The sequence below is a fragment of the Drosophila albomicans genome, chromosome 3, assembly GCF_009650485.2.
Source record: "Drosophila albomicans strain 15112-1751.03 chromosome 3, ASM965048v2, whole genome shotgun sequence".
In the NCBI taxonomy this organism is placed as follows: Eukaryota; Metazoa; Arthropoda; class Insecta; order Diptera; family Drosophilidae; genus Drosophila; species Drosophila albomicans.
This window is the reverse complement of record NC_047629.2, coordinates 51406022-51433493: the sequence shown is the minus strand read 5'-3', so window position 1 is coordinate 51433493 and position 27472 is coordinate 51406022. Positions and strand designations below refer to the sequence as shown.

The following is a 27472-nucleotide window of genomic DNA, read 5'->3' as shown; positions in this document are numbered from 1 at the left end:
GCAATTAAAAGAGTGTTAACAGCGACTTTAATGCTATTAATAGAAATGAGTATAAAAATAGAATACTTAAATAATATTTAAAGAGATGCTGACTCAAAGAATGCTTAGAAATTTATTAATATTAATAATTTATCACAAAACTATAAATTCATCAATAAATTTCTTCAGCTGAGACTTTTAAGATGAACTTTAAAAAATTTCTTAAAAAAAAAGAATAGAAATGAGAATAAAAATAGAATACTTAAATAAAACCGACTCAAAGAATTCTTAGAAATTTATTTGAATCAATAATTTATCACAAATCTATAAATTCTTTAATACATTTCTTCAGCTGAGACTTTTAAGATTAACTTTAAAAAACTTCTTTAAAAAAGAATAATTAAATAATACTCAAAGTCATGCTGACTTAAAGCATTTTAAAAATGTATTATTATCTGAGATCTATAGTTCCTTAAACTAAGACATTTAAACAAAATCTTAACAAACAAACATAATAGAATGTTTAAATAATAATCAAAGTCACACTGACTCAAAGCATTTTACAATTTTATTATAATGGCCATTATATCAATGATCTTTAGATTGTTTAATATACTTCTTAAGCTGAGACTTTTAAACAAAATCTCAACAAACTTCTTTAAACTGAGTCTTTGACGCTTATAAATACTAAATCAAGAGATGCTGACTCCAAATTTTTTAGAAATTTATAATAATAATATAATTCATAAGCTGAGATTTAAAAAAGTCTTAAGAGCGTTTATAAACAGACTCTTTGACACTATAAATAGAATTGAGTATAAATATAGAATGTTTAAATGAAATTTTAGAAATTTGTTATAATAGATAGTTTCTTCAATTTAATTCTTAAATTCAGACAGAAGAATTCTCAAGAAAAAATCTTCACAAGGCCTTCGTTTAACGTGTGCCGAAGTCGCGACTCGCGACTCTAATCCCAAATAATGACAAATAATTTTCCTATTTTGGGCTTTTGTTAATTCTATTCACACCCAGAGAAAAAATGTGTTGAGCTTGAAGCTTTGAAGCGTTGAAGCTTTGTAGCTATATCTAAGCCATACGAAAACGATTAAAAATCAATTGGAACCGTGTTTTTAGGCCAACTTTCAGTTTTCAAATTGAAACGAGGTTTTCGCATATAATATATACACGGATTTACGATTTACAGATGCGATAAAATTTGGTCATAGCCAGCGGCTTTTGATACGCTTTAAATAAATGCATAATTAATGCGGCATTTTGTTTCTGTCTCTCTCTCTCTCTATCTGTGTGTTCTCTTTGTTGTTGTACTGAAATTAGCATAATAACACGATGCCATGCACAAAATTTAGTTTGTTTGGATTTTATTTCTCTCTTCAGATGCCATTGGCAACAGTTTTAAGTTACAGAAAAACACACATACGAAAAATCTTCACGTGCTCGAAAACTTGACAAAAATGCGAGCAATACTTTTTGGCAAAGATACGTTTAAATTGCTTTTAAAATGAAAAAAATTAAAATAAAATCTATCTTGTGGATACGCGTTTATAATATGTATCTGTATGTTTGGCATATGTCAATCTATCAACAGTAAAACAAAGCAAGGAAGCGCCGGAAATTCGCAGCGTTTGTCACGCACAAATATAGCGACAGAGAGACAGAGAGAGAAAGAGACAGGGAAAGAAAGAGAGAGAGAGAGAAAGAGAGCGAGCTAATATTTTGCCGATAAAGCCATTTCGCTGCGTTTTCAAACTCAATTTTTATACTAAATGTTGTTGTTGCGTTCTTTTAGGATTTTTGTATGCCAAGAATTTAAATTAGTAGCAAATCTGGTTTTTTGTTTCGGTTTCTGTTTCTGTTTCGGGTTCTGTCTCTGTCTCTGGCTTGATTCTTGTTTTCGTGATTCTTCGCGACTTCGCTGCTCAATTCTGCGACGTTATTACAGGTGGAATTCTGTTGTTGTTGTTCTTCTTATTGTTTCTCTTGCTATTATTATTGTTTTGTTGTTTTCTATCTTGGCTTAGAACGCTTGCCACCAAAAATATAACAACATCAAAAGTAAGTAAATAAATACAAATTCCAGTTTGCATGAAAACGAAAAGCTCAAAACTCTGATAGTTCCAGACTGGAAGGCAGCGAGAGCGCTCCAGAGAATATTGAGTATACGTAAGAATCTTTGAGATAAAAGTGTTTACGACTTTTACTCAAATTAAATATGAAGCTTACAAAATCTTACAAGTGTCAATTCAATGTAAAATGTTTAATCATATTTAACGAAAACTCAATAGAAAATATTGTAATCTAATTTCCGAGGTTTTTGTAAATAAAAATATGCATTGAATTCAATGTTTTTTTGAAGACAACGTTTCTTTAAACTAATATATTTAAGGAAAAATACCCCAAAAACAAAAAATATATAATTTTTTTATAATTTTGTAGTTTCACTATCAAAATCTTATTTTGCTAGTATGAAAGAACAAATATTGTTTTATATGGATAATTCTCTGGCGGAATTTGTCGCTTGCGACATAATTTGTAGTGAAAAAACATAAACTAAAACAATTTTAAAAGTAAGTAAGGGCTAATCTTATAGCTATGTTTTAGCACTATATTTAAAGCCAAGTTTGAAGTTTTGTTTTATGATAAAATATAAAAATTCATTAATTTTTGTTTGGCGTACGAATTCGTTAATTTTTACAATTATCTAACAACAGAAAATAATTCCAAAATTATTCCTAGCTCCTAAATTAATGTTAATCAAGAGCTATAAGATTCATCTTTACTCAAAATAAAGTAATATTTTGGTTCATGTTTTTTGCCTTTAGAAATATTTAAAAATACTCAGAGAATTATCAATAAACAGAACAATACAAAAAAATACAATTTTTTAAATTTTAAGAATTTTACATTTTCCATTTTTTAAATAATTTTAAATAAAAATTTCACTTCTATTTTAAAGGAAAAAGCATTCTAAATATTTTTAAAAAATAATTTAGAACACTTTATCCTTTGAAACTTTTTAATATAAAATATTTATGAAATCTTGATACAACAAAATTTATTACAAAAAAGAATATTTATTTTATCTACATTGTAGACATAGATATTTATAAAATTTCGATTTCTGTAAATTATATAAGAAAATTATTTCAAAATTTAATTATTACTTTTTTATTATGATTTATTTAATTTTCAAAATTTTATTATTACTTTTTTATTATGATTTATTTAATTTTTTAAATGTTCATTTACTGCACTTTGCTTACAGAAAGACAAAGAGCTCAAGAATTATTTTCAAGCAACAATTTCAAGTTGCATATTCTACGAAAAGAATATAAAATTGTCATTAAAAACTCAAGTAAAAATGTTTACAATCTTTTTACGTTTTACGTTGCTGTTAAAGTATGAATACGAGTATATATAAATTGTATCTCTTTGTATGCAATTGAATTGATTCGGCATTTAAATTTATGATAATGCTCACAATGTGGGTCATATTTACACTGCGAGCCTGTTTTTTTTTTTTGCCAGAACCAACTTGTATAATCTGGCTTTCTTTTTATTAGCCCTTTTGCCTGTTTGTGCCTTGTGCTTAAAAGTGAAACTCCAAAAAAAATGCAACTGCAAGGTAAACATGGCCTAAACAATTCGTGAGCAAAAATCTGCAATGCAAACAATTTGCGTTAATTAAACGCATGTTTATTGATTTTACTGACCATTTTTAAATGCTATACTTAAGCATTTATTTATGCGCCTTTTGTTGTTTGTCTGAATTTCGCTTTTGTCTTCTGCATTTGCAAAAGAAAAGATCTCTGCGTATGCATGTGTATCTTTGAGTGCGTCTGCAGCATCTGTATCTGCATCTGCATTTGTATCTGTATCTTTATCTTTTTCTGTGCGTATTTACATGTTTTTGTTGTTGTTTCTTCGCCTGTCTGCGCCGGCATGTAATTACACAAAAAAAACAACAACAACAAAAAGAAGCGGAAAAATTACAGAAAATAAAAAACAAAAAAACGAAAACGGAATGTATTTCATGTTCTGTTGGGTTTCGGATTTTGTGTGTTGTTGTTGTTTTTATACTCTTCGTTATTTTTCTTATCATTATATTGGACTGTGCGCTTTCAGCTGTCCAAAAGGGACAGTCGCGCATTTAAGAAATTTCTTAACTCATTACGATTTCACTCAATACGGCGTATAATTTGTTTTTAGGCCGTCGCCGTCAGCGATACACACACACACACACACACACATACAGAAAAAATTACATGTTTCACTTTCTCTGGCGCCTCAATGAGATTCCCCTCCCCGCCTCCTTCTTCTCTAAAGACGAACAGACGAAGAAGAAGATGAAGAGAAGAAAAAAACAAATCCCGAGCATCTGTAAAATACATTGCGGAGGGTTCTATATGAAGTGTATCGAAATATTTGAGATGCCTTACAAAAAGGCAGCCTATCTCTTAATTTACTTTCTACTAAAGAGATTCTTAAAGAAGAACTTGTTAAGTACAAGCATCAAAATTTAATTCTTTCAATTATTTTCTTAATAACTTATTAATTCATCTAGATTTCAAGTAATTGTGAAATAGTTTAAGCATCTTTTTAGTTTCTTTTAATTTAGTATATTTCTTTATTTACTTTTCTTTATTTACTTTCTACGCAAGAGATTCTTAAAGAACTTGTAAATAAATTCTACCATCAATTGTTGTTTTTTTCAATTACTTTAATAACTTATTAATTAATCTCGATTTCAAGTAATTGTGAAATAACTTAAGCATCTTTTTACTTTCTTTCAATTTAGTAAATTTCTTTATTTACTTTTGCGAAAAGTTTTTAAAGTAGTTGTAATGCAATTCAAGAAGATTTTTAGTGGGCTTCAAATGTTGTTTCTTTAAATATGAATAAATAAAGTATTAATATACTACTTTAATGATTAACAAAAAACATTTTTGGAAATACATTTTGAAGCTGCTAATAAGAAAATTTTAGTGGATTTCAAATGTTGATTCTTAAACACTATTCGAAATACATTTTTTAAGAAGCTAAGACAAAATGCATAAACATTTTAAGCATTAATAAAACAATTTTTTTAATACATTTTTGAAGGTACTACCAAAATAATTTAAGCATATTTTTAATATACTTCAAGTTTATTAAGTGTCAATTTTAATAAACTCTTTTATTAATTGTCAAAAACTCTCAATATTCAATATCATAATTCAACTACTTCATTTTAACATATTCTAGTAAAACAACGAAATTTATAGAATGATCAAAAAGGATCCATAATTTACGATCGCATGTTTTAAGATCATTCATTGTTTTTGGCACACAAATCTATTATAAACAAAGCTCTATTAAAATTCTCAAAATTCAATTCTTAAGAGGTATAAATATATGGATTTTTTAAAACCATTTCATTTAAACATCTACTTAAGCAATTAAATTTATAAAGTGATCAAAAATGATCGAAAATTTATGTTCGCATCTTTTAAGTTCATTCAAAAATGTACTATTATATATAAAGCTCTATTCTCAATATTCAATATAGTATAAATATTTGTATTTTTTAATACCATTTCATTTCAACATATACTTAAGCAATTAAATTTATAAAGTGAATAAAAATGATCTTAAATTTATGTTCGCATCTTTTAAGTTCATTCAAAAGTTTTTTTTGTCAATTTTTTGGCACACAAATCTATTATAAACAAAACTCTATTAACTCTATAAATTGTTTAAAAGAAAAATAATTCGAAGTCATGCTCATGGTGATCTGTTAAACCAGTTTTAGATAACAATAAGTTTTGCCATATGGCTCGACGCTAATTCGACTACACACGAGTATCGCATTATATACAAGCGTTATATATACGCTATATACATATATGTATTATATTTGTACATTGTTCGAGCTGTACTTACATTTATCAGCCCGTATTTCGATTCTTTCGACTCGCTTTTCATTCAGAACTTTTTGCGCTACGCAATTTATGCGTGTAATTTATTTAGTTGCCTCGCTTCTTCTTCTTCTTCTTCTTCTATCTCTTTCTCTCTGTGTTTTCTCTGTCTCGCTCTGATGGTTGCTTGATGTGGTTGTTGTTGTTGTTGTTGTTGTGGATGTTGTTGTTGTTGTTTTCGTTTTAATTCACACAATTTAATTTTTTGTTTTGTTGATTATTATTAATTTAATAATTGCACACAAAATGGGAGGGAAAATGAAATGCTGTGGAAGGGGGTGAAAAACAACACGAGAAAAGAGTGAACAACTTTTCTTTCTTCACATCCAAAACTAAATTGCATTCTTCTGCGAGATTTTCAAAACAATTTCTTAATGAATTTTCCACGATTTATATATTCGACGTGTTGTTGTTGTTGTTGTTGAGGCCGAAGCGTATTTTGTATACGATTTTAAAAATAGCACAATTTTGAATTTTCGCTTTAAAAATGTTGTGTTTGTATGCGTGTGTGTGTGTGTGAGTGTATTTCTGTGGCGCGTCAGTGTTGCACTTGTATCTCGCAGATACACAAAAGAGTATGTTTGTTTTTTATTTTGTTAAATATAAAAACGAGTCGAATTTGGGTCGTTACAAATTACAATTACGTTTTTTTTTTTTTATGAGCTGTGCGCGATTTATTTATTTAATTCTTTTGTTGTTTATGAAATGGAATACAAATTGTTGTTGTTGTTGTGGTTGTGAAATGGAATTGAATTGGAAAAAACGCGACGCGTTCGCAGCGCAGCGCGTGCAGTTACAACGACGATGTCTGAGCGGCAAAAACTCGAGAATAAGCAAAGTGCGGCTCAATTTATACGACATCAAGAAGATACACACGAATGCCGACGCCTCTGCCGCGTCGCTGTCGCTGTCGGTGTCGCTGCCGCCATGGTGCTGGTGTATCTTTCAAGATACGATACATACGATCGACAGTCAGCCCAAAACAGCAGATAACAGCGGCGTCGCCGCTGCCAACAGCTAACAACAGCAACAGTGACGCGCACGCAATTAGAACGCTGCCAAAAACAACGACGACGACGCGCAGTCGACGTCGGCAGCGCCTAAAAAAAGAGAGCGAGTAAACGACGCCGGCAGCGCAGCGAGAGTGAATTTTTATTTGGCTCTCTCTCTCACTCTCTTCGCTGCCTGAGGGGGTGGCGACGGCGCGCCGTCATCTTCGCTGTTATCGCAGGCGTAGGCACTGTGCGTCGGCGTTTGTGTTTGTGTGTGCGTGTGTGTTGTGTTTTGTATTCATTACAAAATAGTAGTAGACGCATGAGCCGCAAAAAAAAAACGTAGTAGTAGTAGTAGCTTTTCGGTACTGTTTCAATATCGTTTGTTTTATTTGCATATATTCAATATGCACGACCTACATTGTTGTTTTTCGACGAGCGGCGGCGCACAAACAAAAACGAAAATAAATATATGGCAGATATACAGCGCCAGAGATAGAGATACTACATACTACATATATAACGCAACGCACACGGGAGAGCGCACAGAGCACAGCGCACATATAAATAACAGAAAACAGAAACAGAAAAAAAACACACAGCAAGTGTAATGTTCAGTCGCTCTGTTGTCGGCGTCGTCGCTGCCCCCAAACATCCACACACACACACGAAGGAGACACTCACACATGCACACACACACACATCGTCCACATACACACACATGCACAGAGTGTCAGTTGCAAGCCGAACCAAACAACAACTCGCTGGCGTCGCCGTCCGCACGCGGTCAAAGGCAAGTCCAAACTGAAAAAATGCTCGAAAACACTTTTTCACTTGGGGCCCCCCCAACAACAACAACCAACAGCTGCTCAGTCAGCTGCGACTGCGACTGTGACTGTGACAGCGTCGGCAGCAGTAGCAGCAGCAGCGACGCGTCGACGTCGTCGTTGTCAGTGTTGGAGCTGCGCTCTTTGCATTTGTCAAAAGCAAAAGCTTAACAGCCACACGCTGCTGTTATCGCGAGCACTGTTAAAGCTCTCGCCGCTGTTAAGCTTTTGTGGGCGAGGGAGTTTAGTGTGCTAGTTCTTTGGCTATTGTTTGTTGTTGGCAATTTTATCTATTGTCGCTTTTGACAGCTGTTCAGCTTCGCAAGCTTATTAATTATCCTAATTGGGTTACTTACTTAGTTTGCTTGCTTGCTTTGTGCATTGCAATGCGAAAGCTCTTTTTCGCATGCCGATGATTGTGATGTCATTTTCATGCGAAATACTGAAGAGAGAGAGAGAGAGAGAGAGATCATTAAGATGTTAGACTTGGGAATCCTTTTTTGAACACCGGTAGCCTGATGAGCTTTTGATGAAGATGCCGCCAAAGCTGAAGAGCTTAGAATGATGAAGAGCTGCTTGCAACAATGTTTCGAAAAAAGGCGCAAATTAAGACAAAATTTAACTGAAATGAGTTTCGTGAAAAATTCAATTTGAGTGCATTTTTGTTTTTGGTTGCATGTTCATGTAAAGTCTTTAGACTCGTATATCAATTACAATATTGGGCGCAAGGCCGTTTAAGCAGTCAGCAATCGAGTGTATTTGAATGCATTTAATGAATGATCAAAACGAATTGAGTGAAGAGATATTTTCTGCTATACTTGTATGTCTAGCATTAATTTATTGGCAAATTGCAAACGGTTTCGACAGCAACTAGTTAATTACGTGACATGTCAGTGCGACAGAGACGGAGAGACACGAGAGCGAGCGAGAGAGAGAGAGAGAGAGACGTAAACAAGTTAAACACGCTTGCAATCGCATTTGCTTATAAACAAAACACACATTCACCTCGAAGTGTCCATTGAACTTTTGTAACAATTATTAGAAAAAAAAAACCATATAAAATAAAAATAGTAATAAAAAAAAAAGAAAACTCTACTGATAGCTGGCGATCAAAGTAATTGAAGAGTGTTCGTACTATATTTATATTGGAATTCGATTGAAATGCAGCATTAAAATAATACACAACTAAAGGGGCATGGCCTTTCCCCCATTCTCTATCTCCCTCTCTCTCTCTCTCTTGCATCTCTTTCTAGCTGTAAGCCGCGTATCTGTAGTTGTATCTGTTGTGGTGGTGTGTTTGTGTGTGTTTGTGTAACTGTTTCAGCTTGTAAACAAACGTCGAGCAAATACTGAACAAGAATTTCCAAAATTTTGTTTTTTTTTTTGTTGTATTGACAACCAACGCTGGGCTTATCTGACACTTTTGTTTGATGTGTACACGTTAACAAACTCGTACTTATGGAAAAACGAATGAAAAAAAAAGATGTATGAAAAAAAAGATACTCGATCTTTTCACATCCCTTTTAAAAATATATTGACCAGAAGGCGCAACTTGCAACTTTTGCAGCTATCTTTAACTTTAACAGAGAAATAAAAAATATATTCAAAGTATAGAAAAAGAAAGAGAAAGAGAGAGAGAGAGAGAGAGGCTGCAGAGTCTTCTTATCTGCTTGTCTACAATGTGTGTCAATTGTGATAAGCAGCCTGGCTTTATATATACTCATTTTTATGCCTATATATACCACTTACTCACTCACTCATATGCACATCATTCTATATGTAATAACTTGAAGAAGACTGCTGCATTACCCACATCGACGCTGCCATGACTAATTAAGCAAGCAAAACTCAATTTCTCAGCATAAAAAACACGCCGACAACATTGTAAAGGATTGCCAAAAAACGTTTGCTTATGAGTAGGGTATGTGAAAGACTGAGTACCTTAAATTTATCATACAGCTTGCAAGCTTAAGCTCAAATTTAAAATTTTAAAAGCTTGCAAAGGAGATTTTCAAAGTAAAAAAGCTTTCTATAAAAGTATATTTAATTTTTTAGGATTTAACAAATAATCTACATTTATTTTTAGTTTTTCTTTAAAAGTATATTTAATTTTTTAAGGATTTAAATAATATTTTACATTCATTTTAAAATTTTAAAAATTTTGTATTACTTTTATACAATCAAGTAATTTTGATTTGTGTTTAGATTCCACAACGAAACATTTTAAGGACCTAAAGATTTAAGTTTTATCTTTATAACATGAAAACTTTTAGAATTTTAAATCTTTCTTTGATAATTTTTTCATCTTTTTAATATAAAAAACGGTTAAAATTGTTAAACGAGTAGAGAAATTATTTGTATTTATATTAATGCTATTCTATACTGTTAAAATTCCTAATCGAAAAATAAATTATTTGTATTTCTATAAATACTATATAATAAAATAATTATAACGATTATTACATACAATAAATATTTCGTTTTGAGGATTTTTTATAATTAATCTTGTGTTTCCAATACCTCTTTAATGTTTGCTGAAAGTATTCCACATATTATTCATAAGAGTTTATTAAAAACAAGTGATTAAAATGTTTGAAATGAAATTCTTCAGATTATTTAAATATAAATAAGGGCTGCAATCGTTTCCAAGAATACTTTATACACTTTATACTTTATAAATAATGTAAGAACAATTATGTTGATTAACTTTAGCTATGTTATCTGAAATTTTAAACACTTTTCTTATAAATAACATGTTGATTTAGGTTTATTGCTGTGTGTTAAACAAGAAACCATTAAAGAAAACATGTTACACAATTGTTTGAAATGCATTTCAAGGATATGCAGCCGTCAACATTCCACAGATAAGCTCGGATTGCAATATTATTTTTGTTTGTCGTTTTCTTTTGTTTTCGGTTTTATTTTTGGGTTTTTTCGAAAATTTCTTTCGATTTTTGCGCGTGTGAATCATGAGCATTAAGCATAAAACCGACATTTAGCTGATTGATCTTAATAAGAATTCCTTAGTATCGGAGTGCGGATGGAGGAATTGGGGATTGGGGATTGGACTGTGGCTCGCTAACGGATCCAACATCGGGAGGGTCAATAACATTTTCGGGGGCCCCAAACCTCGAATACTTTGTTGTTGTTGTTGTTGTTGTTGTTTGAGGGCGTTGCTTTTTGGGCTGCGCCTGCGCAACATAACAAAAAACTTTGTGTTTGTTTCTTTTGTATGCATTTCCTTGTGCACTTTTTAATAACTCGACAGAGGGCAGAGAATTCTGTTTTTTTTTTCGGCCTGTCGGAAATTAAAGTTCATTCGTTTTTTTCTGAAGTTTGAGTTATGTTTCTCGGTACGAAGAACAAAATTGAATTTGCTTTTTTAGAATGGCATTTGCAATCGTCTCGATCCAGAACGGATGTCTGGGCCTCTTGCCCAATTGTCGAATCAAAAATAACAAGAAATAAAAATAAAAATGTCGCCAAAAGTGCAAAATTTGCAAAGCTAATTCCTCCGATGCGGATAATGCTCCATTTGAGACACACACTCGGAGAGTCATGCGGCTGTGTGGCATGCCATAGACTGTTGCATATTTCATATATTTAAACTCAGTCTGTATAAAATCTTTGCATCGTTCTCCACCGAATCGCTTTCAACTAATCATTCGCAAAAAAACAAAAAAAAAAAAAAAACAGACACCAATATATTATTAAGATCGAAACCTGTGTCTAAAAATTCAATGAAATCCAATCAACATTGTCTGCCAGCCAAATTGACTTTCAAACTGCATTTTGGGGTCACCTCAAAGTGCCACAACAACAACAAATTTTTGGCGACATTTGTGTTGCGCAATTTCTGGTGTCTAGCAATCGAATTACGGCTCTAAAAATCAAATGCAATCGAATCAACACAAAAATTGAAAGATCTCTGCAATTGAAATTAAGTGCAATTAAAGTGAAATTGATGGGCAAAAACAGTTCTAACAAAGTCTTTCAGCACCCCCGACTTGTCTTTTTTTCTCTCTTTTTTTTTTTTGCTGCAGCTCTTTCAAGACTTCATCTTACTGCCCTTTATAAAACATAACACTCTGCTGTTGTTGCTGCTTCTGCTATGTTTGTTTTTGTTCTTTTCGTTATTGCCTCTCTGTGTGCGCAAACAAAAGGCGTCTAGATTACGTCTACGTCGTCGTCGGTCGACAGAACCCGATTCAGACCCGAGACTGGGACTAAAACTGCGACCGAGACTGAGACCTAAAACCCAAAGCCAGACAACGGCTCCCCACTTCATCCCTTGCCCGTCTGCATAGGGTTCGCCTTGTCTGCTTTTTGTCTGCAGCAAACAGCTTCTGCTCTTCTTGTGCTCTTTATACCCGCTACTCATAGGGCAAAGAGGGTAGTACAGGTATGTGTGAGAATCAGCTTTAAACTCTGAAAGTATATACAATTATTTTTGTACCAAAATATATCTACGAGAAAATATAGTTATATTCTCTATTTGAAGGTTCCTTCATTTACACTCTATTCAAAATTTAATATTATACTGTATCTAATTTTATAAAATAAAAAAAAATATATAGAAATGTCTGTCATATGATATAAGAAGCTAGCTTTTAGACACAAATATGCTAGAACTAGCAAAGTTAAAGACAATCCTTTACAACAAAATTATTAAATTTAAAAAAAATATTAAATATTAATATTAAAATGTAATATAAAAATAATATAAATATAAAATAATATAAATTTAAATAAAAATATTAAAAACCATTGAGATGACTAGATTAGAATTGAAGATTAAATTATCTTAAATGTTAAGCATAATAGTGATTAATTTTAATTTATAATGTGATTACAATAGGTGCATTAATTTAAATGTAATTCAAGAAAATTTGAATTAAATAATTTCGAATTTCCATCCAAAAAAAAATTGAGTAAATTTAAAAGTTATATTATATTTTACAGATCGTATTGTACTCCTTTATTTTGTTGTTATTATTGCCCTTTGTATTCCAAAATAAATGATTACCGAGTATTTTAGCGTCTTGACTACTCTAGTGTTCTTGCTTGTTTTATTTTCCTTTTGATTCATTTTTTTTGTAGATGTTAGTCAAGTTTTTTTTCGGTTGTTTCGGCATTTTTGGGTTTATTGTTTGGATTTCGCATTTGATATCATTTTTGTTTTTGGTTTTTTTTTGCGGCACAACGTCTCGTCTGCCTCGAAAGTATCTAGATAAGTGCCTGAAATTACAGATAGATAAACCGCCACTTATCTACGACTGCAGGCAGCAGACGCCTTGCGTCTCGACATCACTGTATCTAGAACTTGAACTTGCCACACAGACTGCCGCAAACAAAAAGTTGCCGAAAAAGTAGCCAGACACACACCAACACACACACACACACACACACACACACACACCAACACACACACAAGCAATCTCTCTCATATTGTGTGTAGTCACAAATCATGTCTGGATTTTTATTGTGCGACTGACCTTGAATTTATGCAAATTGCGCAAGTGGGAACAACTTTGTCAAATTGAGAAATCAACAACAACAACAACAACAAACCCAGAGAAGCGAATAAAATCCGCAAAGACCTTGACATTGAGACGGCAAAAGGGCTCGACTTTTATTGGGACGTGATATCATCGCAACCACATAGATTTATAGACACTGAACATTGATTAATTTCGGGGGGGAAATTAAATAAAATTCATTAAATACTGTCGTTAGATACACAGATGCTGCACACTGATTAGAAAGAGTTTTAAGAATCAAGTACAAAAACACTTGACGTGAGTGCAAAAAGCTTTAAGCTCACTAATACTTGTGGAATTATTTTCAAATACTTACAATACTTGTATTCAGAGTATCTTAAGATATTGCAGTACGTTAAGATATTGTAGATAAGATCATTCTTTCTTTAGAAGCAACCAATTTACTTATAAGAAATATGATTAGCTGATTTTATAGAGATTCGTAAACGATAGTTTTAATGATATCCGAATTATCCGAATGATTTTAGGATTCACAGGCTGCATAAAATATAGGAAATGTACTTGCATCCCTCAAGAGGATAGCTCATATTTTTATTAGAGATATTTAACAACAAATTTCTCTGATCTTAATAGGCCAATGGCAAAGTAATCTGGACTACCCTATAAAAACACACTTTTTTAATTCATTTTCTCTATTTAACATTATTTAATTTCGTATTTGGACTGATCATTAAAATATATTACAGATTTTAAAAATAAAAATATTTATCTAAATAAACAATTCATATGAACGACTTTTAATACGATTACTATAAGATGCAATAATCCCATTCGGAAACATAAATTTCCTATAACAAAAATACGAATTACTACAAAGACTCATAATGATAGTATTAAAACTTACAAAGTAATTAAAAAAAAATAAACATTTGTATAAAGATATTTTTAAAACTGACAGAGTAATTTCGAAATGAACAAGCTGTCAGACGGATATACAAATATGTAGATATGTTTAGTGTGTTCCAACTATTTTATACTTTAATCCGCTCTGTAATGAATTGCCTCTTAATATATTCTTATCCGATTGAGCTTATTCTGATATATGAATTGCCTCTAACAATATTACGAAGCTATAAAAACTTTTATAAAGATAGTTTCAAAACTGACAAGAGTATACAAATACAAATATTACATCCATATGGTATACTCCAACTATATACATATATATGATATATGAAGTCCCTCTAACAATATTACTTTTATAAAGATAGTTTCGAAACTGACAGAGTAATTTCGAAATTAACATACTGTAAGACAGATATACAAATAGTATACTTATTTGATATGTTCCAACTACTTATCTAATTAATGGGCTAATTCTGATATAGGAATAATCTTTCATAACATTACTAAACAGAGTTTTATAAAGATAGTTTCGAAACTGACAAGAGTAATTTTGAAATTAACAAGTTGTCAGACGGATATCAAAATATTATCTTTCTTTGGTGTAACAGAACTATAATATATTCTTATCTGATTGTACTTATTCTGATATATGAATTGCCTCTAACAATATTATGAACTTTTATAAAGATAGTTCCAAAACTGACAAGAGTAATTTTGAAATTAACAAGCTGTCAGACGGATAGACAAACAATATCCTCCTCTCAAGGGAAGGGCATAAAAAAGAACATAATAAGCAACTGGCTTCGGTCTGGTTCGGGATCTGGTACCCAGAACGGGTATCGATAACCCTTATCAAGTGTGCGGCATCTCGAGGCGCAAAAAATACAAATTATGCTTACAAACAAAAAAAATACGAAACAACAAAATGCCAAAAATGTGTATACAATGTGTGTTTGTGTGTGTGTGTGTTTATGTTTGCTTTGGTTGTGTGGGGAAATGAGCGTTTCGCCCTCTGGGCCACCGTCAGAGTGGTGGGCGTGGCGCATTTAAATCCAGAACGCCCCACACCACACAACAAAAAGAATAAAAAAAGAAACAACAAATGAGAAAGAATCAACAGCAAAAGCAAATTCTGCGATGCAAATTTCGCGATATTGAAAACCTCGATCAAATTGCAGTAATTTCCTTTGCCCAAAAGAAAAAAGAAGCCTAAGAATACAGAAATGCAGAGAAGAAAAAAACAATAATAATAAGTAATGGCCATGAAATTGAGCATTTTATTAATTTACTTTTACTCGCAAATTTTGGTAGCCGTCTCCATAAATGGCTTTTTAGCTGAAAGTCGTTTTAACTTTATTAACTTACCAAAGCAGTTGGCCAAAATGATTCTCTTCACACGTGCTGTTTAAGATAATAATATTATTTGTTATTACCAGAACTTGTTATTTTACATTTTTCAACATTGCATTATCTTTTCCGTTAGTTTTATTGAGATACTGCAAGACAAACATTTTTTTAAATATTTGTGTATTCTTCTCATATAATATTCTATTGAGATACTATAATAATCAGAGATATTGTGAGATTATTCGTAATTTTAAGAATTTATTTGTAATATTTATTCTTTTTTTTATAATATTAAGATTAAGATTCATGATAAGATAAGATTTATCTAATTTCTTTAAAATTATTTCTCATCCCTTCAATAATTTTTAGTATTTTCTGTAAAAAAAAATAATTATTATTACTGAGATTATATAAAACCCAATGTTATTTCTGACTTGTTTAATTTTATATTTAACATTTTGATTTTTGATTATTATTATAATTTAAAATAGGAAAAATATTTTTAAAATATCGTAGATATTATTTTTTATCACTATAATAATATTTCTTTTCTATTATGAAACAAATTTTTAATGTCGAGAAAATATAGAACCCAATGCTATTTCTGAATTCTTTAATTTTTTATTTTTATTACAATTTTATATATAAAGAATATTCTTTAAATATCTTTCACATTATTTTTCATCACTTTGATAATATTTATCCTTTTCTGTTACAAAACTCATTATTATAGTTAAGATAAAGCCCAATATTACTTCTGAATTCTTTCATTTTTTATTTAAATTTCCAATTGTTTTATTTTTATTACAATTCTATAAAGGAAGAATTTATGTTAAATATCGTGCATATCTTACTTTGCATTTATTTTCAAACACTTTTCCCTCATCAACGACTTGGTGATATTAAATTTCGTAAGTTTTCTCAAGTTATTCTTTCGTGTTCAAACAAAATTGCCAAGAAGTGGATTCAAAATTTGGAAATCTGTGATTAGCTAGATTCGAATGATGAATAAAGTGGCGCGATTGGAGCTCGAGGTGAATACATTGCGTCAGGAGTTGGCGAAGATTCGCTTTGATCGGGATGAGATCTGCAGGAAGCATAGAAATCATCTCAAGCGTTGTGCAGGTGGCGATTGCTGCAAAAGATATCGTCTCGAGGGCGATGATAAGGCTGCTGAAAAGGATTTGTACATCGCCTATCTGGAGGAGCAGATCAAGCAGACGCGTCTCAAATACAAACAGCAAATGGGTGATGTCAAGTCAAGTGCCAGTATCCTCGAGTCGAAGCTTCAAAAGGTGCGAGAAGAGATGAGCTGCATCACGGTTCGGGCTCGACAAGTGGACAAGTTGAAGAAGGATGTGGAAGTATTGAAGGCGAAGTTGGAACGTCGAAATACGACAATTGCCCAACACAATGAACAATATGCTGGACTATTGGGATTAATCTCAAACTTAGATCTTCAGTCAATGGAAGGAGGTAATCACACAAGTGAGACATTTAAACAGATCAGAGGAAATGCTTCGAGAGATAATTCGAGAGTTGCGTTGGAGAAGAAGACGAAGAAGCCAAAACCAAAATTGAATTTTGTCTGTCTAAATGCGGCACTCAGAAAAAAAGTAATGCACAATTAATTGAGACAAACAAATATTCAAATTGATGGTTTACTTTGGCACTTCAGTAAAAATTTTTAAAATCTTGCATTTTTATATATTCGTAGTTGAATCAGAATTATCGTATAAATCTTTTATATAATGTAATTGTCAATTCTTCTTGTTCGATTGCCAAGGCGGAACTTCGGTCAGCGTTTTCCATTTTCCCAGAATTTTCGACCTCAAGTTCATTGACAAAGATTTCCAACAATTCGTTCAAGCGACGATTATGTAAATCGGATTTGTATTGGGTTATTGGACTGTGCAAATTTCATTAAAGTCGTAGTATTTTACTATATCATGTGTGTGTTCTTTTTTTTTTTTTGTTTGGGGAAAAAATCGAATCTATTTTATTTGGGTTGTTTTTTCTGGTAAAATTGTCACGTTTTAGGCTTTGACAGCAATCGCTGTGTTTGCTTTATTCAATGCATTCGCATCCTAATGCAGAAATTTGTGCAAAAAAGCACGTAGCATATTTTCCATAAACTATACGCCCAGAGTGAGCGAGAGAGAGAGAGAGAGGGAGAGAGAAAAAGAGTCTGAAATGGCGTAGGTCACGTCGTCTATTGCAAGTTGCAACATGCCACAGCACCAGGAAGTGCGTGCAACAATCGATGGTCGATGGCTGGTCAATTGAAGTTATTTGTGGCATAGACCAAATGCCAATTGAAATTGATTAAACGTGCGTCGTTGCATGCCATGGGAATTTTATGAAAATATCCCCAAGAATTAGGCCAAAAGTTCAATAGACGCTAAAAGGCGTTGGCAAATAAAGGGAAGACAACCTTCATATGATCTTAATATAAATGATAATTGCCAACTTGACACATCGTAATTTACAAACATCCTCTAATGTTCTTACATCTCAAAGATCTCGTGAGAGTTTTTTAGAGATTATGTTAGAAGTTGCCTCTCACTTTTACTTGAATCAGTATATCAGATTTTGCAGTGAACAATTTCTACGATATCTTGAATTGATTATGTTTGTAAGTATATAATTTGAAATTCTTAAAACTTGACAGAATAGGAAAACAACAGCAATGTCCTAAGTTCAAGTTGCGGGTTTGAATCTAAAAAATCGTTACGTTGATGATTGGAAATCCGTAACGATACCAGTAAGTCATCATACCCGTTTCTTGCTTGGTACCGGGTATAATTAGCCAAATCAGCGTGCAACACTTGAATGTCTATCTTATCTATTCTTCAGATGGTAAGTGATTCATTCACAGTACTCTGATGAAATAGATACACAAGCTCGCAGTTCAATCAGCCTTCAAATACAATTAGTATGCATTATGTTTACATGTGGTATATACCATGCCTGTACATATAAGGCGTATGCCAGCCAAATAACGTCGCTGACCCTGAAAATCGCTTTGTTATAAGCGACTGGGCCCAAAAAGTGTGACGTCATTATTGCCAAGGTGCTCCGCTCTCTAAGAATAAGAACAATGAACAAAAATTATATGTGCTTTTGAGAAATGTTTATTATTAATGCTTAACTAAATTGCGTACGTTACATTATTACATAAATTAATCACTAAAAGCGTCACAGGATGCCTGCTGACTGTCTTCTATGTGCCAGAGAAGCTTCGGAAGTTATTTTTCAGCAACAGCACCACAAAGAAAATGCCCACAGCAATCGTAAACAATTGCACGTTGATCACTTTAGAGTCGACTAGGGCCTGCAGCATGTTGTATATGCTTTCGCTGCGCACTTCACCACCGCAGCAGTCCATATAGTAATTGTTTAGCTTGCTGCTTTTTATATATACAAAAAACTAAATCCTATCTGCGTGTATATAAAAATCACGTCTTATTGTTTTTTTATGGGCGAACAGCTGTCGATTGGCTAGTGTTGACAAATTAGCGAAAGCAACATCAGTGTTGAAAAACACAAAGTGAGAAAACAACATATGGCAACGCTTTTAATCAGCTGTTATCTATTTAAGTAGAAACTACAGCCAGGAGTTATTAAACAATTTGTTTATGCCCCCTTAGGCATTATTGCTCCTAATACACTTCTACAAGCCATCTTACACTCGTCATTTATATTACTAAACTCCATGTTAAACTATAACCAACAACTCGGTTGAACTGTGGGGTTCGTTTATTAATTAGCTTAACATCACTATTTGCTAATGAGGCGCCGACTATAAAACTCCTTTTGTTTATTCGTCATTTGCGTAATCAGCGGGGTTCTTGCGCAGCAAAGCGGCGTGTTTGCGCTCGGTCAGATCGTAGATCAGATATCCAAGAATGAAGGCTAAGTTTGGAGCGAGGATACGTAAACGTTATAGAACGAATTTGAACAGCAAATATCACATAACTTACGTGGTGTCACTCTGAAGATGTTGGAGCGGATGCGACGCACAATGTTGGGCAGACCCTTGCTGATGGCACCGGCGAAGGCGCGCTGCTCAAAGGGAGACAGCTTGTAGGTCACAATGCCGTGGACCTTGGCAAGGTTGCCGAAATGGGCACCGTTCAGGATCGAGGTTAGACGCATGTTTCAAGCTATATGGTTGGGTAGGTAGACGGATATTAACATTAACAACCACACAAGAAGCTCACAATTATTTGTATAAAAACACAAATAGTTATTATAAACATTTTGCACTTAGCCTCAAAGAGGTTATGTAATTTTGCACTGGGAACGTTCTTTGCAACTGTGCCTTGTAGTTGGCTTCACCTTTGTCAGCCAATCAATGGGCATATTTATAGAGATGCAGCACTTGTCAACATTTTTGGCAATTATTATGTTTAATATTTACCTTGATAGAAGACAAATTATGTGCCTTAATTTAGAAAACCTCTCTAATGACGTCTGTTTTCGTCTCTCCCTGCTGTTCAGCGTGACCGAACGTTGAATTTACGAAAAAGTATATTATTTTGAGCTGCAACTTATACCAAACTAAGCATATGTACATTTACTAGACCGGTTACACTTTTTTTTGGTATGTAGCAATTTCAAAATTAAAAATCGAATTTTCACAAAATAATTATATTGGGTTTTATTGAATTTCAAAGTTCAACAAGCAGTTATTAAATTAACATGTAAATCAATGCCCACAAATTAAAATCACAATTTTGTAACTATCAAAAGTCGATAGGTATATCGATATCGCTTTAACATGGTATATTTTAAAATCGAAATTGTGGTCTCGCTGAATCAGTTCCCCAACGCCAACTGTTTGTAAAATTCATTATTCATTTATTAAACTCACACAAATTACTACAGAAATGGCCGCTAAAGTTGCAAGCAATACCAACAAAGTGTTCCAGAATGTAAGTATACGCGTGACAATTGCTGGAACAACAAAGTAACCTCACTTTGCTCATCAACACCTGCCTTGCCTCTCATCACAGGGAGCGGCGTTGACTAATAAATAATACTAATTCAATATTGTTTTCCACAGCACGATGATGTGCATATATCATTCGAGGATCAACAGCGCATTAACCGCTTCGCCAAGCATAATGCGCGCATGGATGATCTGAAAGTGGAGTTGGATATGAAGAAGAATGATCTCAAGTGTGTGGAGGAGGCGCTTGAGGAAATCGAGCTCTTCGACGAGGAGGAAGACATTCCCTTTCTAATTGGCGAAGTTTTCCTCTCCCACAAGCTGGGCAAAACACAGGAACTGCTCGCCGAGACCAAGAATCAAACGCTCAAGGAAATTGCCAGCATCGAGGCCAAGGCGAAGGTGATCAAAGCTGAAATGGATGAATTAAAGGCTCATCTCTACCAGCGGTTTGGCAGCAACATTTCGCTTGAAAGCGACGATTAAATCGACTACTGGTTCCCTCCTGGCATCAAATAAACTCCCATTCATTTAAATAGAGTACATTTAATTTAAATCTCGAAACAGTTTGATATTCGTTCGTATTTTGACTACAGCACGATAAAATAATATATAATCAGTGCGATTATCAGCAATGTGATCACCATACCGCCCAAAAAGATGCGGCGATCCTCAACCAATCGGCGTTCTATCAGCTTCATCGTGTGATTTGACAAACCCAAAGTGCTACCAATGGCTTGAATGCGTTTGTGTGCGCCGCCAAGTGTCATCCGCTGTGATATGAGACTCTCCAGTATGCCGCTGCCCGAGGCAATCATGTCATCTACTCCCCGATGCGCATTGCCCATCTGTGTGTGGTGCTGTAGCTCGTAATCCAATTGCAGACACGTCTCGTTCGGTGCATTGCTATTAGCTGCAAAGCGATGATTTAGCAGCTGCTCCCGTTCGCTGATCTCTTGTTGGCGTCGCTGGCGACGATCGCGTGCATGTTGCAGTGATGTTTGCAAGTGTCTCAGGTCATACTTGAGCTGATCTATCCGCAGCTTAGAGCTTTGGCGTTGCGATGGAGGCACTTTGAACAACAACACATCGAGTCGGTCACAGTTGCTGTGAAATGCATTGCGAAATTGTAACAGCTGATGTTGTTGGGGTTTGAGGTGGGGTTGGATGACTCACGAATTGGCTTGGGTTATTTTCACTTGTATCGCGTTCTCCACGTCAAGCGCCTCTTGTGGCCCAATCTGCCCGAGTCTCTGAAAGCATTGCTCAATTTCTTTGAGTGTGCTGTTGGTTTGATGGTACAGGGATTCCATTGTCGTTGCAGATCGACTAGTCTATGCACAGTGTATGTGGGATGCAAGAAGCTAGCTAGGCTAATTACATCAATTAACTGTGATAAGACGAACAATTGGAATTGGTTTCAAAAAGCTGACGCGTCGCAAATGGTCCAATTCGTCTAGGTATGTTGATAACAAACGTATTGATGCATATCGATACTTTGCAGTGAGTGTGTCACCTGCCGGCAAAAGTGTGGCAACTCCAGTAATTTCAAAATATTGCAATAGAGTGCAATCAACTATTAGATATCGGGGTATGTTCTAGAAATTAAGCTCACGGTCATCTTAAACTTAAGTATTACAAGATTTAAAGAAAGTTTTTTTGTTTTGAAGAGACAAACCGAAAACTACAAATAATTTTAATAATTTAATGCATATAGCGTCGGTGTGATATAAACATCGATCAATATGACCATTCAATACACTATATCGGAATGAGACCGTAGATGGGGTTTATATGAACATATATACTTTTTAGTATTCAAACTACTGTCAATTATCAATCCTTTGTTGATCGCAGATGCTCGTTTTTCGATTTGCAATGCTTTTCTTTCTCAGGGCTTCCTATTTTTGGCTTATCGCCTTGGAGTTAATTTGTAGATCTTAGAACTTGGGCTTGTAGTCATACACAAACGCTTCAAAGAAGTCATTTTTTAAAGTAATAATTATAATAAAAATAAACCGCTGTTAACTAAAAAAAATAAATTGTTAAATAATAAAAGGAGTAAAAGAAAAAAATATTACTTGGCTATAAAAACATCGATGCCTGTTATAAGAAATCGATTTTTGCGAAAATAAAGATCGATGCATCGATAGTGTCATCGATGCTTGACCATCTCTAACACTCTAGGATAAACCACAATGGCGCATACATCGAGTACCGGCGTTGGTAAGAATTTAATTTGTAAAATTAACAATTTGGCAAGGAATTTGATTGAAATGCACGTGTCCGCGAATCCGGCCCAACCGTGGGCGAATTTTGACCATTAAAATGTGTGCGAATGTTCGTCATAAAACGTGTGCGCAAGCAAAATTTTTCGCTTTTTTTATTGAACGATGACGGGACCGCTGCACGACGGTGTGAAGAAAATGGAAAAGAAAGCAAAATGGGCAAGACAAAAAAGAAAAAAAAAGAAACGACCGATAAAAAGCAACGAGCATATTATTTCCATATAGTATTGGGGGAAAACAAGCAAGCAAGCGGAGTTTTGTTCACCAAACTGCAATTGCAGTGTCTATGCAGTAATTTTGCTTCGTGACTTGACAATTTCAGAATCGCCCGCAACCCCTCGCCGCCCACCAACCAAACACACATACACCGACATTCCCCCCTTGTCATTGGACTGTGTCCCTTTTCACTTGTGTTTTTTTTTTTCATTCTTTCTTGGTTGGTCTTATGCTTCTTTCTGCCGCTGGTCAAAACTGTTTCTTTTAATTTCTAATTAAATTAGTTGGCCGCCTGTTGTTGTTTGTGCAAATTCATTTTGCAGCAACACGAAAAAAATGCGTTTGAACAAAAATTATGTCTCGTGAGTGTGTGTGTAATAAGGGGGCGGTGGGGGGATCAAAACTAACACTTGGAACTAAACCAGGCAACCAGCGAACTAAGCAAAGCAACCAACACCACACCCTTCGTTCGTCAGGTGTTCACAGAATTCTGTTTTTTTTTTTCTTTGCGAAAATGCGAGCGAAGACGCATAACAACAACAACAATGAAAAGAGGAAGAGCAAGACGACTATGGAACACATGACAACGCGCTAAACACGCTTTAATTATTGCCTTTTACTTACGTATCTTATTGGAAATTTACAGACATCTTATCCTTTTTTCTTGTTGGATTTCTTTGCAGTGGTGCCACGAAATTTCCGCTTACTGGAGGAGCTGGATCAGGGCCAGAAGGGTGTTGGCGATGGCACCATTTCGTGGGGTCTGGAAAACGATGATGATATGACGCTCACTTATTGGATTGGCATGATCATTGGCCCCCCTAGAGTAAGTACACCTCTCCTTCTCTTTTGCTATCATCCATATAAACTACGTCATTGAAATTAAGCCGCGTGTCAGCACAAAAAAAAAAGTAAACCTTATCAGCCAGTTGGATTATAGATATTTTATCTATTCGATTGCGTAAATTCAAAACATCAGCATGTAAATTATGCATAACTGAAATTACTTTTAATAACAACAAGCAAGCGCAGCTAATGTTTTTTTTTTTTTAAGTAATTTCGCGTGTAAATAATTTTATAAGTCAAATGACTAGCTAAATAAAGTTTATGAACTAGCCAAACATAAACAAGTATAGGAATTTAATCTTTCTGGGTTGCGATGTTGTAATTAGCCATAAACTTCAACAAATGTTTGCAATATTGTAAGCAGAACTGGAATTTATTTTATTTAATCTTTTAAATATGTGACACACTTTACATTTAGTTAAGGAATGCAACAATATCTGCATTAGCTGCAAAAGGAGAATTTACATTTGTGCAGGAAATTTAGAGTTCTAACTTCATAAGTTTGAATATTTCAGAAGAATTGGTAATTTTATTTGATAATTTAAGAATTAGAATAGGCGTTGGATCTTTTCCAATTTAAGCCGGCTTCTCGACCTCTATTTGACATTCTTTGTGAAGATAAAGGTATTAAGAAATTAATTTTATTTATATAGGTTTTATCTTCATATTAACTCTTAACTAACGGGCAAAAGTTAGCTGATAATATAAGTGAATAGATGATCAATTTTCAAGCTTATATAATAATGTGACATCTTAATATCTGCAACATTTAACTTTGAGCATCTTAGTAGTATAAATATTGTTATTTTAGTTTACTTCTCTTAAAAATATTTGTATGAGAGGTGTGCAAATTTTGTATACAAAATAAAAAGAACGGGAGAATTGGATCTTTTCTACTTAAAAAGATAGATAATTAATCTTCAGAAAAAAACTTTACTGGAAAAAGGTATTTACAAGAAACCCCCAATTAAAAATAATTATGGATTGCGATTTCTGAATTGTAAACAAAGCAAAGACACCTTATACATTTATCGTTATGTTATGTTACGAGACAATAAGAACGCTGAATTTTGTTTTATCCTAACGATAAATGTATTTTAGTGAGCACTATTTATTATCTTAAAGCGAAACCTTCCTTTAATCCTATAATATTTAATCGTAAATCAAAATATTGAGGGAAAACCATTGGAATTGACTGAGTAGAGTTGGATTATACACATTTATTTGGCTGTGGTGGAATGTGGCGCGCTCATTCCGTGTGTGGCAGCGGCATGATGATGAATCATTATGAATATGCACTCACCATGGTTAGTTGCACCGCATACGGCGGCGCCTCGCTGACTCACCCAGAGAGAGATGAAGCAACTAAAACTGAAGTGAATTGAGCAGTTAGTGTGAGTGAACAATTATTGGTGGTTGCAATAATCGGAAGGGGGATAAATATGAATGTGAGATAGAGAGTACATTTTTGCATTTTTCTAATCATCCAGCTAATTGAGATTCTAATTGAAAATTTGTAATTCACATGACTCGTTCGGTTTTGTTTGTAGACACCATTCGAGAATCGAATGTACTCACTAAAGATTGAGTGCGGCGAACGTTATCCGGATGAGCCACCAACGCTCAGATTTTTAACAAAAGTGAATATAAATTGCATTAATCAGAATAATGGCGTGGTAAGTAGAAAATCTCATAAATTTTACACACATATATTAATTATTTATTTGAAAACAGGTTGATCATAGATCAGTGCCCATGTTGGCCAGATGGAGTCGCGAATATACCATAAAAACGATGCTGCAGGAAATACGTAGGATTATGACCATGAAAGAGAATTTGAAATTGGCACAACCGCCAGAAGGTAGCTGTTTTTAGTTGCCAGCAACCACAAACAACCAGCAACAACAACAACTAAAAACATAACAGCAACAAGAACAGCAGCAACAACAACAACACTACACACAACTGCAACTAGAACAACTGCAACATCAACAGCACTTCAAGTCGCCTCAATCCCCCCTCTAGCGAGAGGGATTGGGAGTAGAAGTGTTGTTGGAAGATGGAGCTGCATTTTGTTGTTGTTCTTGTTGAATGTGTGTGAGTGTGTGTGTGTGTCAGCGCGTTGGCAGCAGCAGCAAAACTTCAACTAAAGCAAAATATACTATAAGTGTAACAGCAACAACAACAACAACAACTGCGAACGCAACTGCAACAACAGCAACTGAAAGAAGAGCCAGGAGCAACGTCACTACAATTTAATATGAAATGGTCGTCGTCCCTTCCGTCATCGAGCGTCGTACGAATATTATCATCATGTTTGGTTATCACTTTCTTAACTAAGAAATAAAACATAATTCAAAACACAACATACACACACACTACCAAAACAACTAAACAAGAATGCAAAGAAAACACACACAACAAACATGAAAAAAAGTTACATTTTTAATTTTACTCACGCGCAGATTATAAAAAACGAAAAATGATTATCAAGATAATGTCAAAGAAATCAGTAAACTAAAGAATTCAGCGAGACGTAGAAAGAGCCGCAATTATTGTTTTGCATAACTAAAAGATTTATTAATTATAAATATATATATACAAATTTAAGAAAAAATTTTGTAGTAAAACAACAAAACACAAAACTAAAAAAAAAAAACGAAACAAGAAAAAAATCAATGAACCGAACCGAGGCAATTGTAACAATTTAATTATTCTTTTCCTTCTTCAATTGGGACGTGAGACACGATTTATAAACTTTAACAAATTGCGGTAAATATATATACAAAACATAAAAAAAAAGAAAAACAGCAATTAAACAATTATACAAAACAGAAACACACACACACACAAAAAACACATACACACTAAACTGATGAAGAAGTCGAACGGGCAGAACGATGAAAAAATGATTAAAATAATATTTTAATTTAAGCTTCTAAATAAAACAATTAATAATCCAATAAAAAAGAAAAGCCAAATCACGATATGGTTGCGCATCAGTCGTAATGGGTTTGAACTGTTGAATTATAAGGTCGATTTGAATTGTTGATTTAATATCGGAAAGTTTACTTTGAACCCCTCTCGACTGAGCCACCATCAAATTGCTATCTTCAATTAAAAACTAATTAAATGGATTGAAAGCGTACTGTGAAATGAAAGGCTTGCGATATTTGTTTTAGATCGAATCCTATATAAAAATAGGAACTGTTTAATTTGTTGTCAGGATGTATACTAAAAAGAAATGGAACATATTTTCAAGACCGATTTCCCATACTTAGTTTCAGCTCTCATTTCCTAGTATAGTTTAGATTAATAAAACAAAAACTTGGCTATAACAAAAGTGTTTTCAGTCCAACTTTCATATGATAGTTTAATCAAAGGAATAAGAAGAATCATAGGGAGGATCATTTATTCAAGAAAAATACATTATAACTTTCAGTTGTAGATTATAGCAAGGTTTTAATGAATGAACTATACGATAAAAGACTTCTTATAGAGAATCTACAAATTCATTAGGAAAAGGATCTTGATTTTATAAGCTACTTTCACGATCTAAAAAGCTTAAAGACGTCTTATATAGTAGAGGTCCAATGGAGATGTAATAGATCTTCAAAAGTACGATCTTGTTCTAGGTTTAA

The 27472-nt window shown here is 33.6% G+C and overlaps 7 protein-coding genes across 7 annotated transcripts in view; 3 read left to right on the top strand and 4 right to left on the bottom strand.

The window, feature by feature from the left end:
* The window catches only part of LOC117568786 (solute carrier organic anion transporter family member 74D), a 36046-nt gene extending 29464 nt beyond the window's left edge, over window positions 1–6582 (bottom strand). The window contains exon 1 of the mRNA XM_034249625.2: window positions 5920–6582. The gene's annotated coding sequence lies outside the window, so the exon portion shown is untranslated. The remainder of the gene's footprint in view (window positions 1–5919) is intronic.
* Window positions 6583–16389: 9807 nt separating this feature from the next.
* LOC117571872 (uncharacterized) lies at window positions 16390–17284 on the top strand. The gene has a single exon (XM_034254317.2). The coding sequence runs from the start codon at window positions 16529–16531 to the stop codon at window positions 17156–17158; it is 630 nt and encodes a 209-aa protein (XP_034110208.2). The 5' UTR covers window positions 16390–16528; the 3' UTR covers window positions 17159–17284.
* A 1344-nt stretch (window positions 17285–18628) lies between these two features.
* On the bottom strand, window positions 18629–19050 carry LOC117568907 (uncharacterized). The gene has a single exon (XM_034249811.2). The coding sequence runs from the start codon at window positions 18913–18915 to the stop codon at window positions 18751–18753; it is 165 nt and encodes a 54-aa protein (XP_034105702.1). The 5' UTR covers window positions 18916–19050; the 3' UTR covers window positions 18629–18750.
* A 214-nt stretch (window positions 19051–19264) lies between these two features.
* LOC117568906 (cytochrome b-c1 complex subunit 8) lies at window positions 19265–20112 on the bottom strand. The gene is made up of 3 exons (XM_034249809.2): window positions 19951–20112; window positions 19511–19693; window positions 19265–19442 (listed from the first exon to the last, which is right to left on the bottom strand). Exons 2-3 carry the CDS (start codon window positions 19683–19685, stop codon window positions 19348–19350), a joined length of 270 nt encoding a protein of 89 aa, XP_034105700.1. The 5' UTR covers window positions 19686–19693; window positions 19951–20112; the 3' UTR covers window positions 19265–19347.
* Window positions 20113–20306: 194 nt separating this feature from the next.
* LOC117568904 (probable prefoldin subunit 4) lies at window positions 20307–21037 on the top strand. The gene is made up of 2 exons (XM_034249808.2): window positions 20307–20464; window positions 20596–21037. The coding sequence occupies exons 1-2, from the start codon at window positions 20420–20422 to the stop codon at window positions 20965–20967; spliced, it is 417 nt and encodes a 138-aa protein (XP_034105699.1). The 5' UTR covers window positions 20307–20419; the 3' UTR covers window positions 20968–21037.
* On the bottom strand, window positions 21012–21994 carry LOC117568903 (probable Golgi SNAP receptor complex member 2). Its single transcript, XM_034249806.2, has 2 exons — window positions 21658–21994; window positions 21012–21588 (listed from the first exon to the last, which is right to left on the bottom strand). Exons 1-2 carry the CDS (start codon window positions 21792–21794, stop codon window positions 21072–21074), a joined length of 654 nt encoding a protein of 217 aa, XP_034105697.1. The 5' UTR covers window positions 21795–21994; the 3' UTR covers window positions 21012–21071.
* Window positions 21995–22592: 598 nt separating this feature from the next.
* LOC117568401 (ubiquitin-conjugating enzyme E2 variant 2) lies at window positions 22593–26818 on the top strand. The gene is made up of 4 exons (XM_034249033.2): window positions 22593–22707; window positions 23669–23811; window positions 25382–25507; window positions 25566–26818. Exons 1-4 carry the CDS (start codon window positions 22680–22682, stop codon window positions 25704–25706), a joined length of 438 nt encoding a protein of 145 aa, XP_034104924.1. The 5' UTR covers window positions 22593–22679; the 3' UTR covers window positions 25707–26818.
* Window positions 26819–27472: the final 654 nt, after the last annotated feature.

What these genes read in the sequence shown, in the direction of transcription:
- LOC117571872 (XM_034254317.2), top strand. Translation starts at nt 16,529, where the DNA reads ATGATGAATAAAGTGGCGCGATTGGAGCTCGAGGTGAATACATTGCGT.
- LOC117568907 (XM_034249811.2), bottom strand. Translation starts at nt 18,915, where the DNA reads ATGGACTGCTGCGGTGGTGAAGTGCGCAGCGAAAGCATATACAACATG.
- LOC117568906 (XM_034249809.2), bottom strand. Translation starts at nt 19,685, where the DNA reads ATGCGTCTAACCTCGATCCTGAACGGTGCCCATTTCGGCAACCTTGCC. An exon ending in CATCTTCAGAGTGACACCAC is followed by an intron (nt 19,443 to 19,510) that starts GTAAGTTATGTG and finishes CTCCAAACTTAG; the next exon opens with CCTTCATTCTTGGATATCTG.
- LOC117568904 (XM_034249808.2), top strand. Translation starts at nt 20,420, where the DNA reads ATGGCCGCTAAAGTTGCAAGCAATACCAACAAAGTGTTCCAGAAT. An exon ending in CCAACAAAGTGTTCCAGAAT is followed by an intron (nt 20,465 to 20,595) that starts GTAAGTATACGC and finishes TGTTTTCCACAG; the next exon opens with CACGATGATGTGCATATATC.
- LOC117568903 (XM_034249806.2), bottom strand. Translation starts at nt 21,794, where the DNA reads ATGGAATCCCTGTACCATCAAACCAACAGCACACTCAAAGAAATTGAG. An exon ending in AAAATAACCCAAGCCAATTC is followed by an intron (nt 21,589 to 21,657) that starts GTGAGTCATCCA and finishes TGCATTTCACAG; the next exon opens with CAACTGTGACCGACTCGATG.
- LOC117568401 (XM_034249033.2), top strand. Translation starts at nt 22,680, where the DNA reads ATGGCGCATACATCGAGTACCGGCGTTG. An exon ending in TACATCGAGTACCGGCGTTG is followed by an intron (nt 22,708 to 23,668) that starts GTAAGAATTTAA and finishes ATTTCTTTGCAG; the next exon opens with TGGTGCCACGAAATTTCCGC. An exon ending in TTAATCAGAATAATGGCGTG is followed by an intron (nt 25,508 to 25,565) that starts GTAAGTAGAAAA and finishes ATTTGAAAACAG; the next exon opens with GTTGATCATAGATCAGTGCC.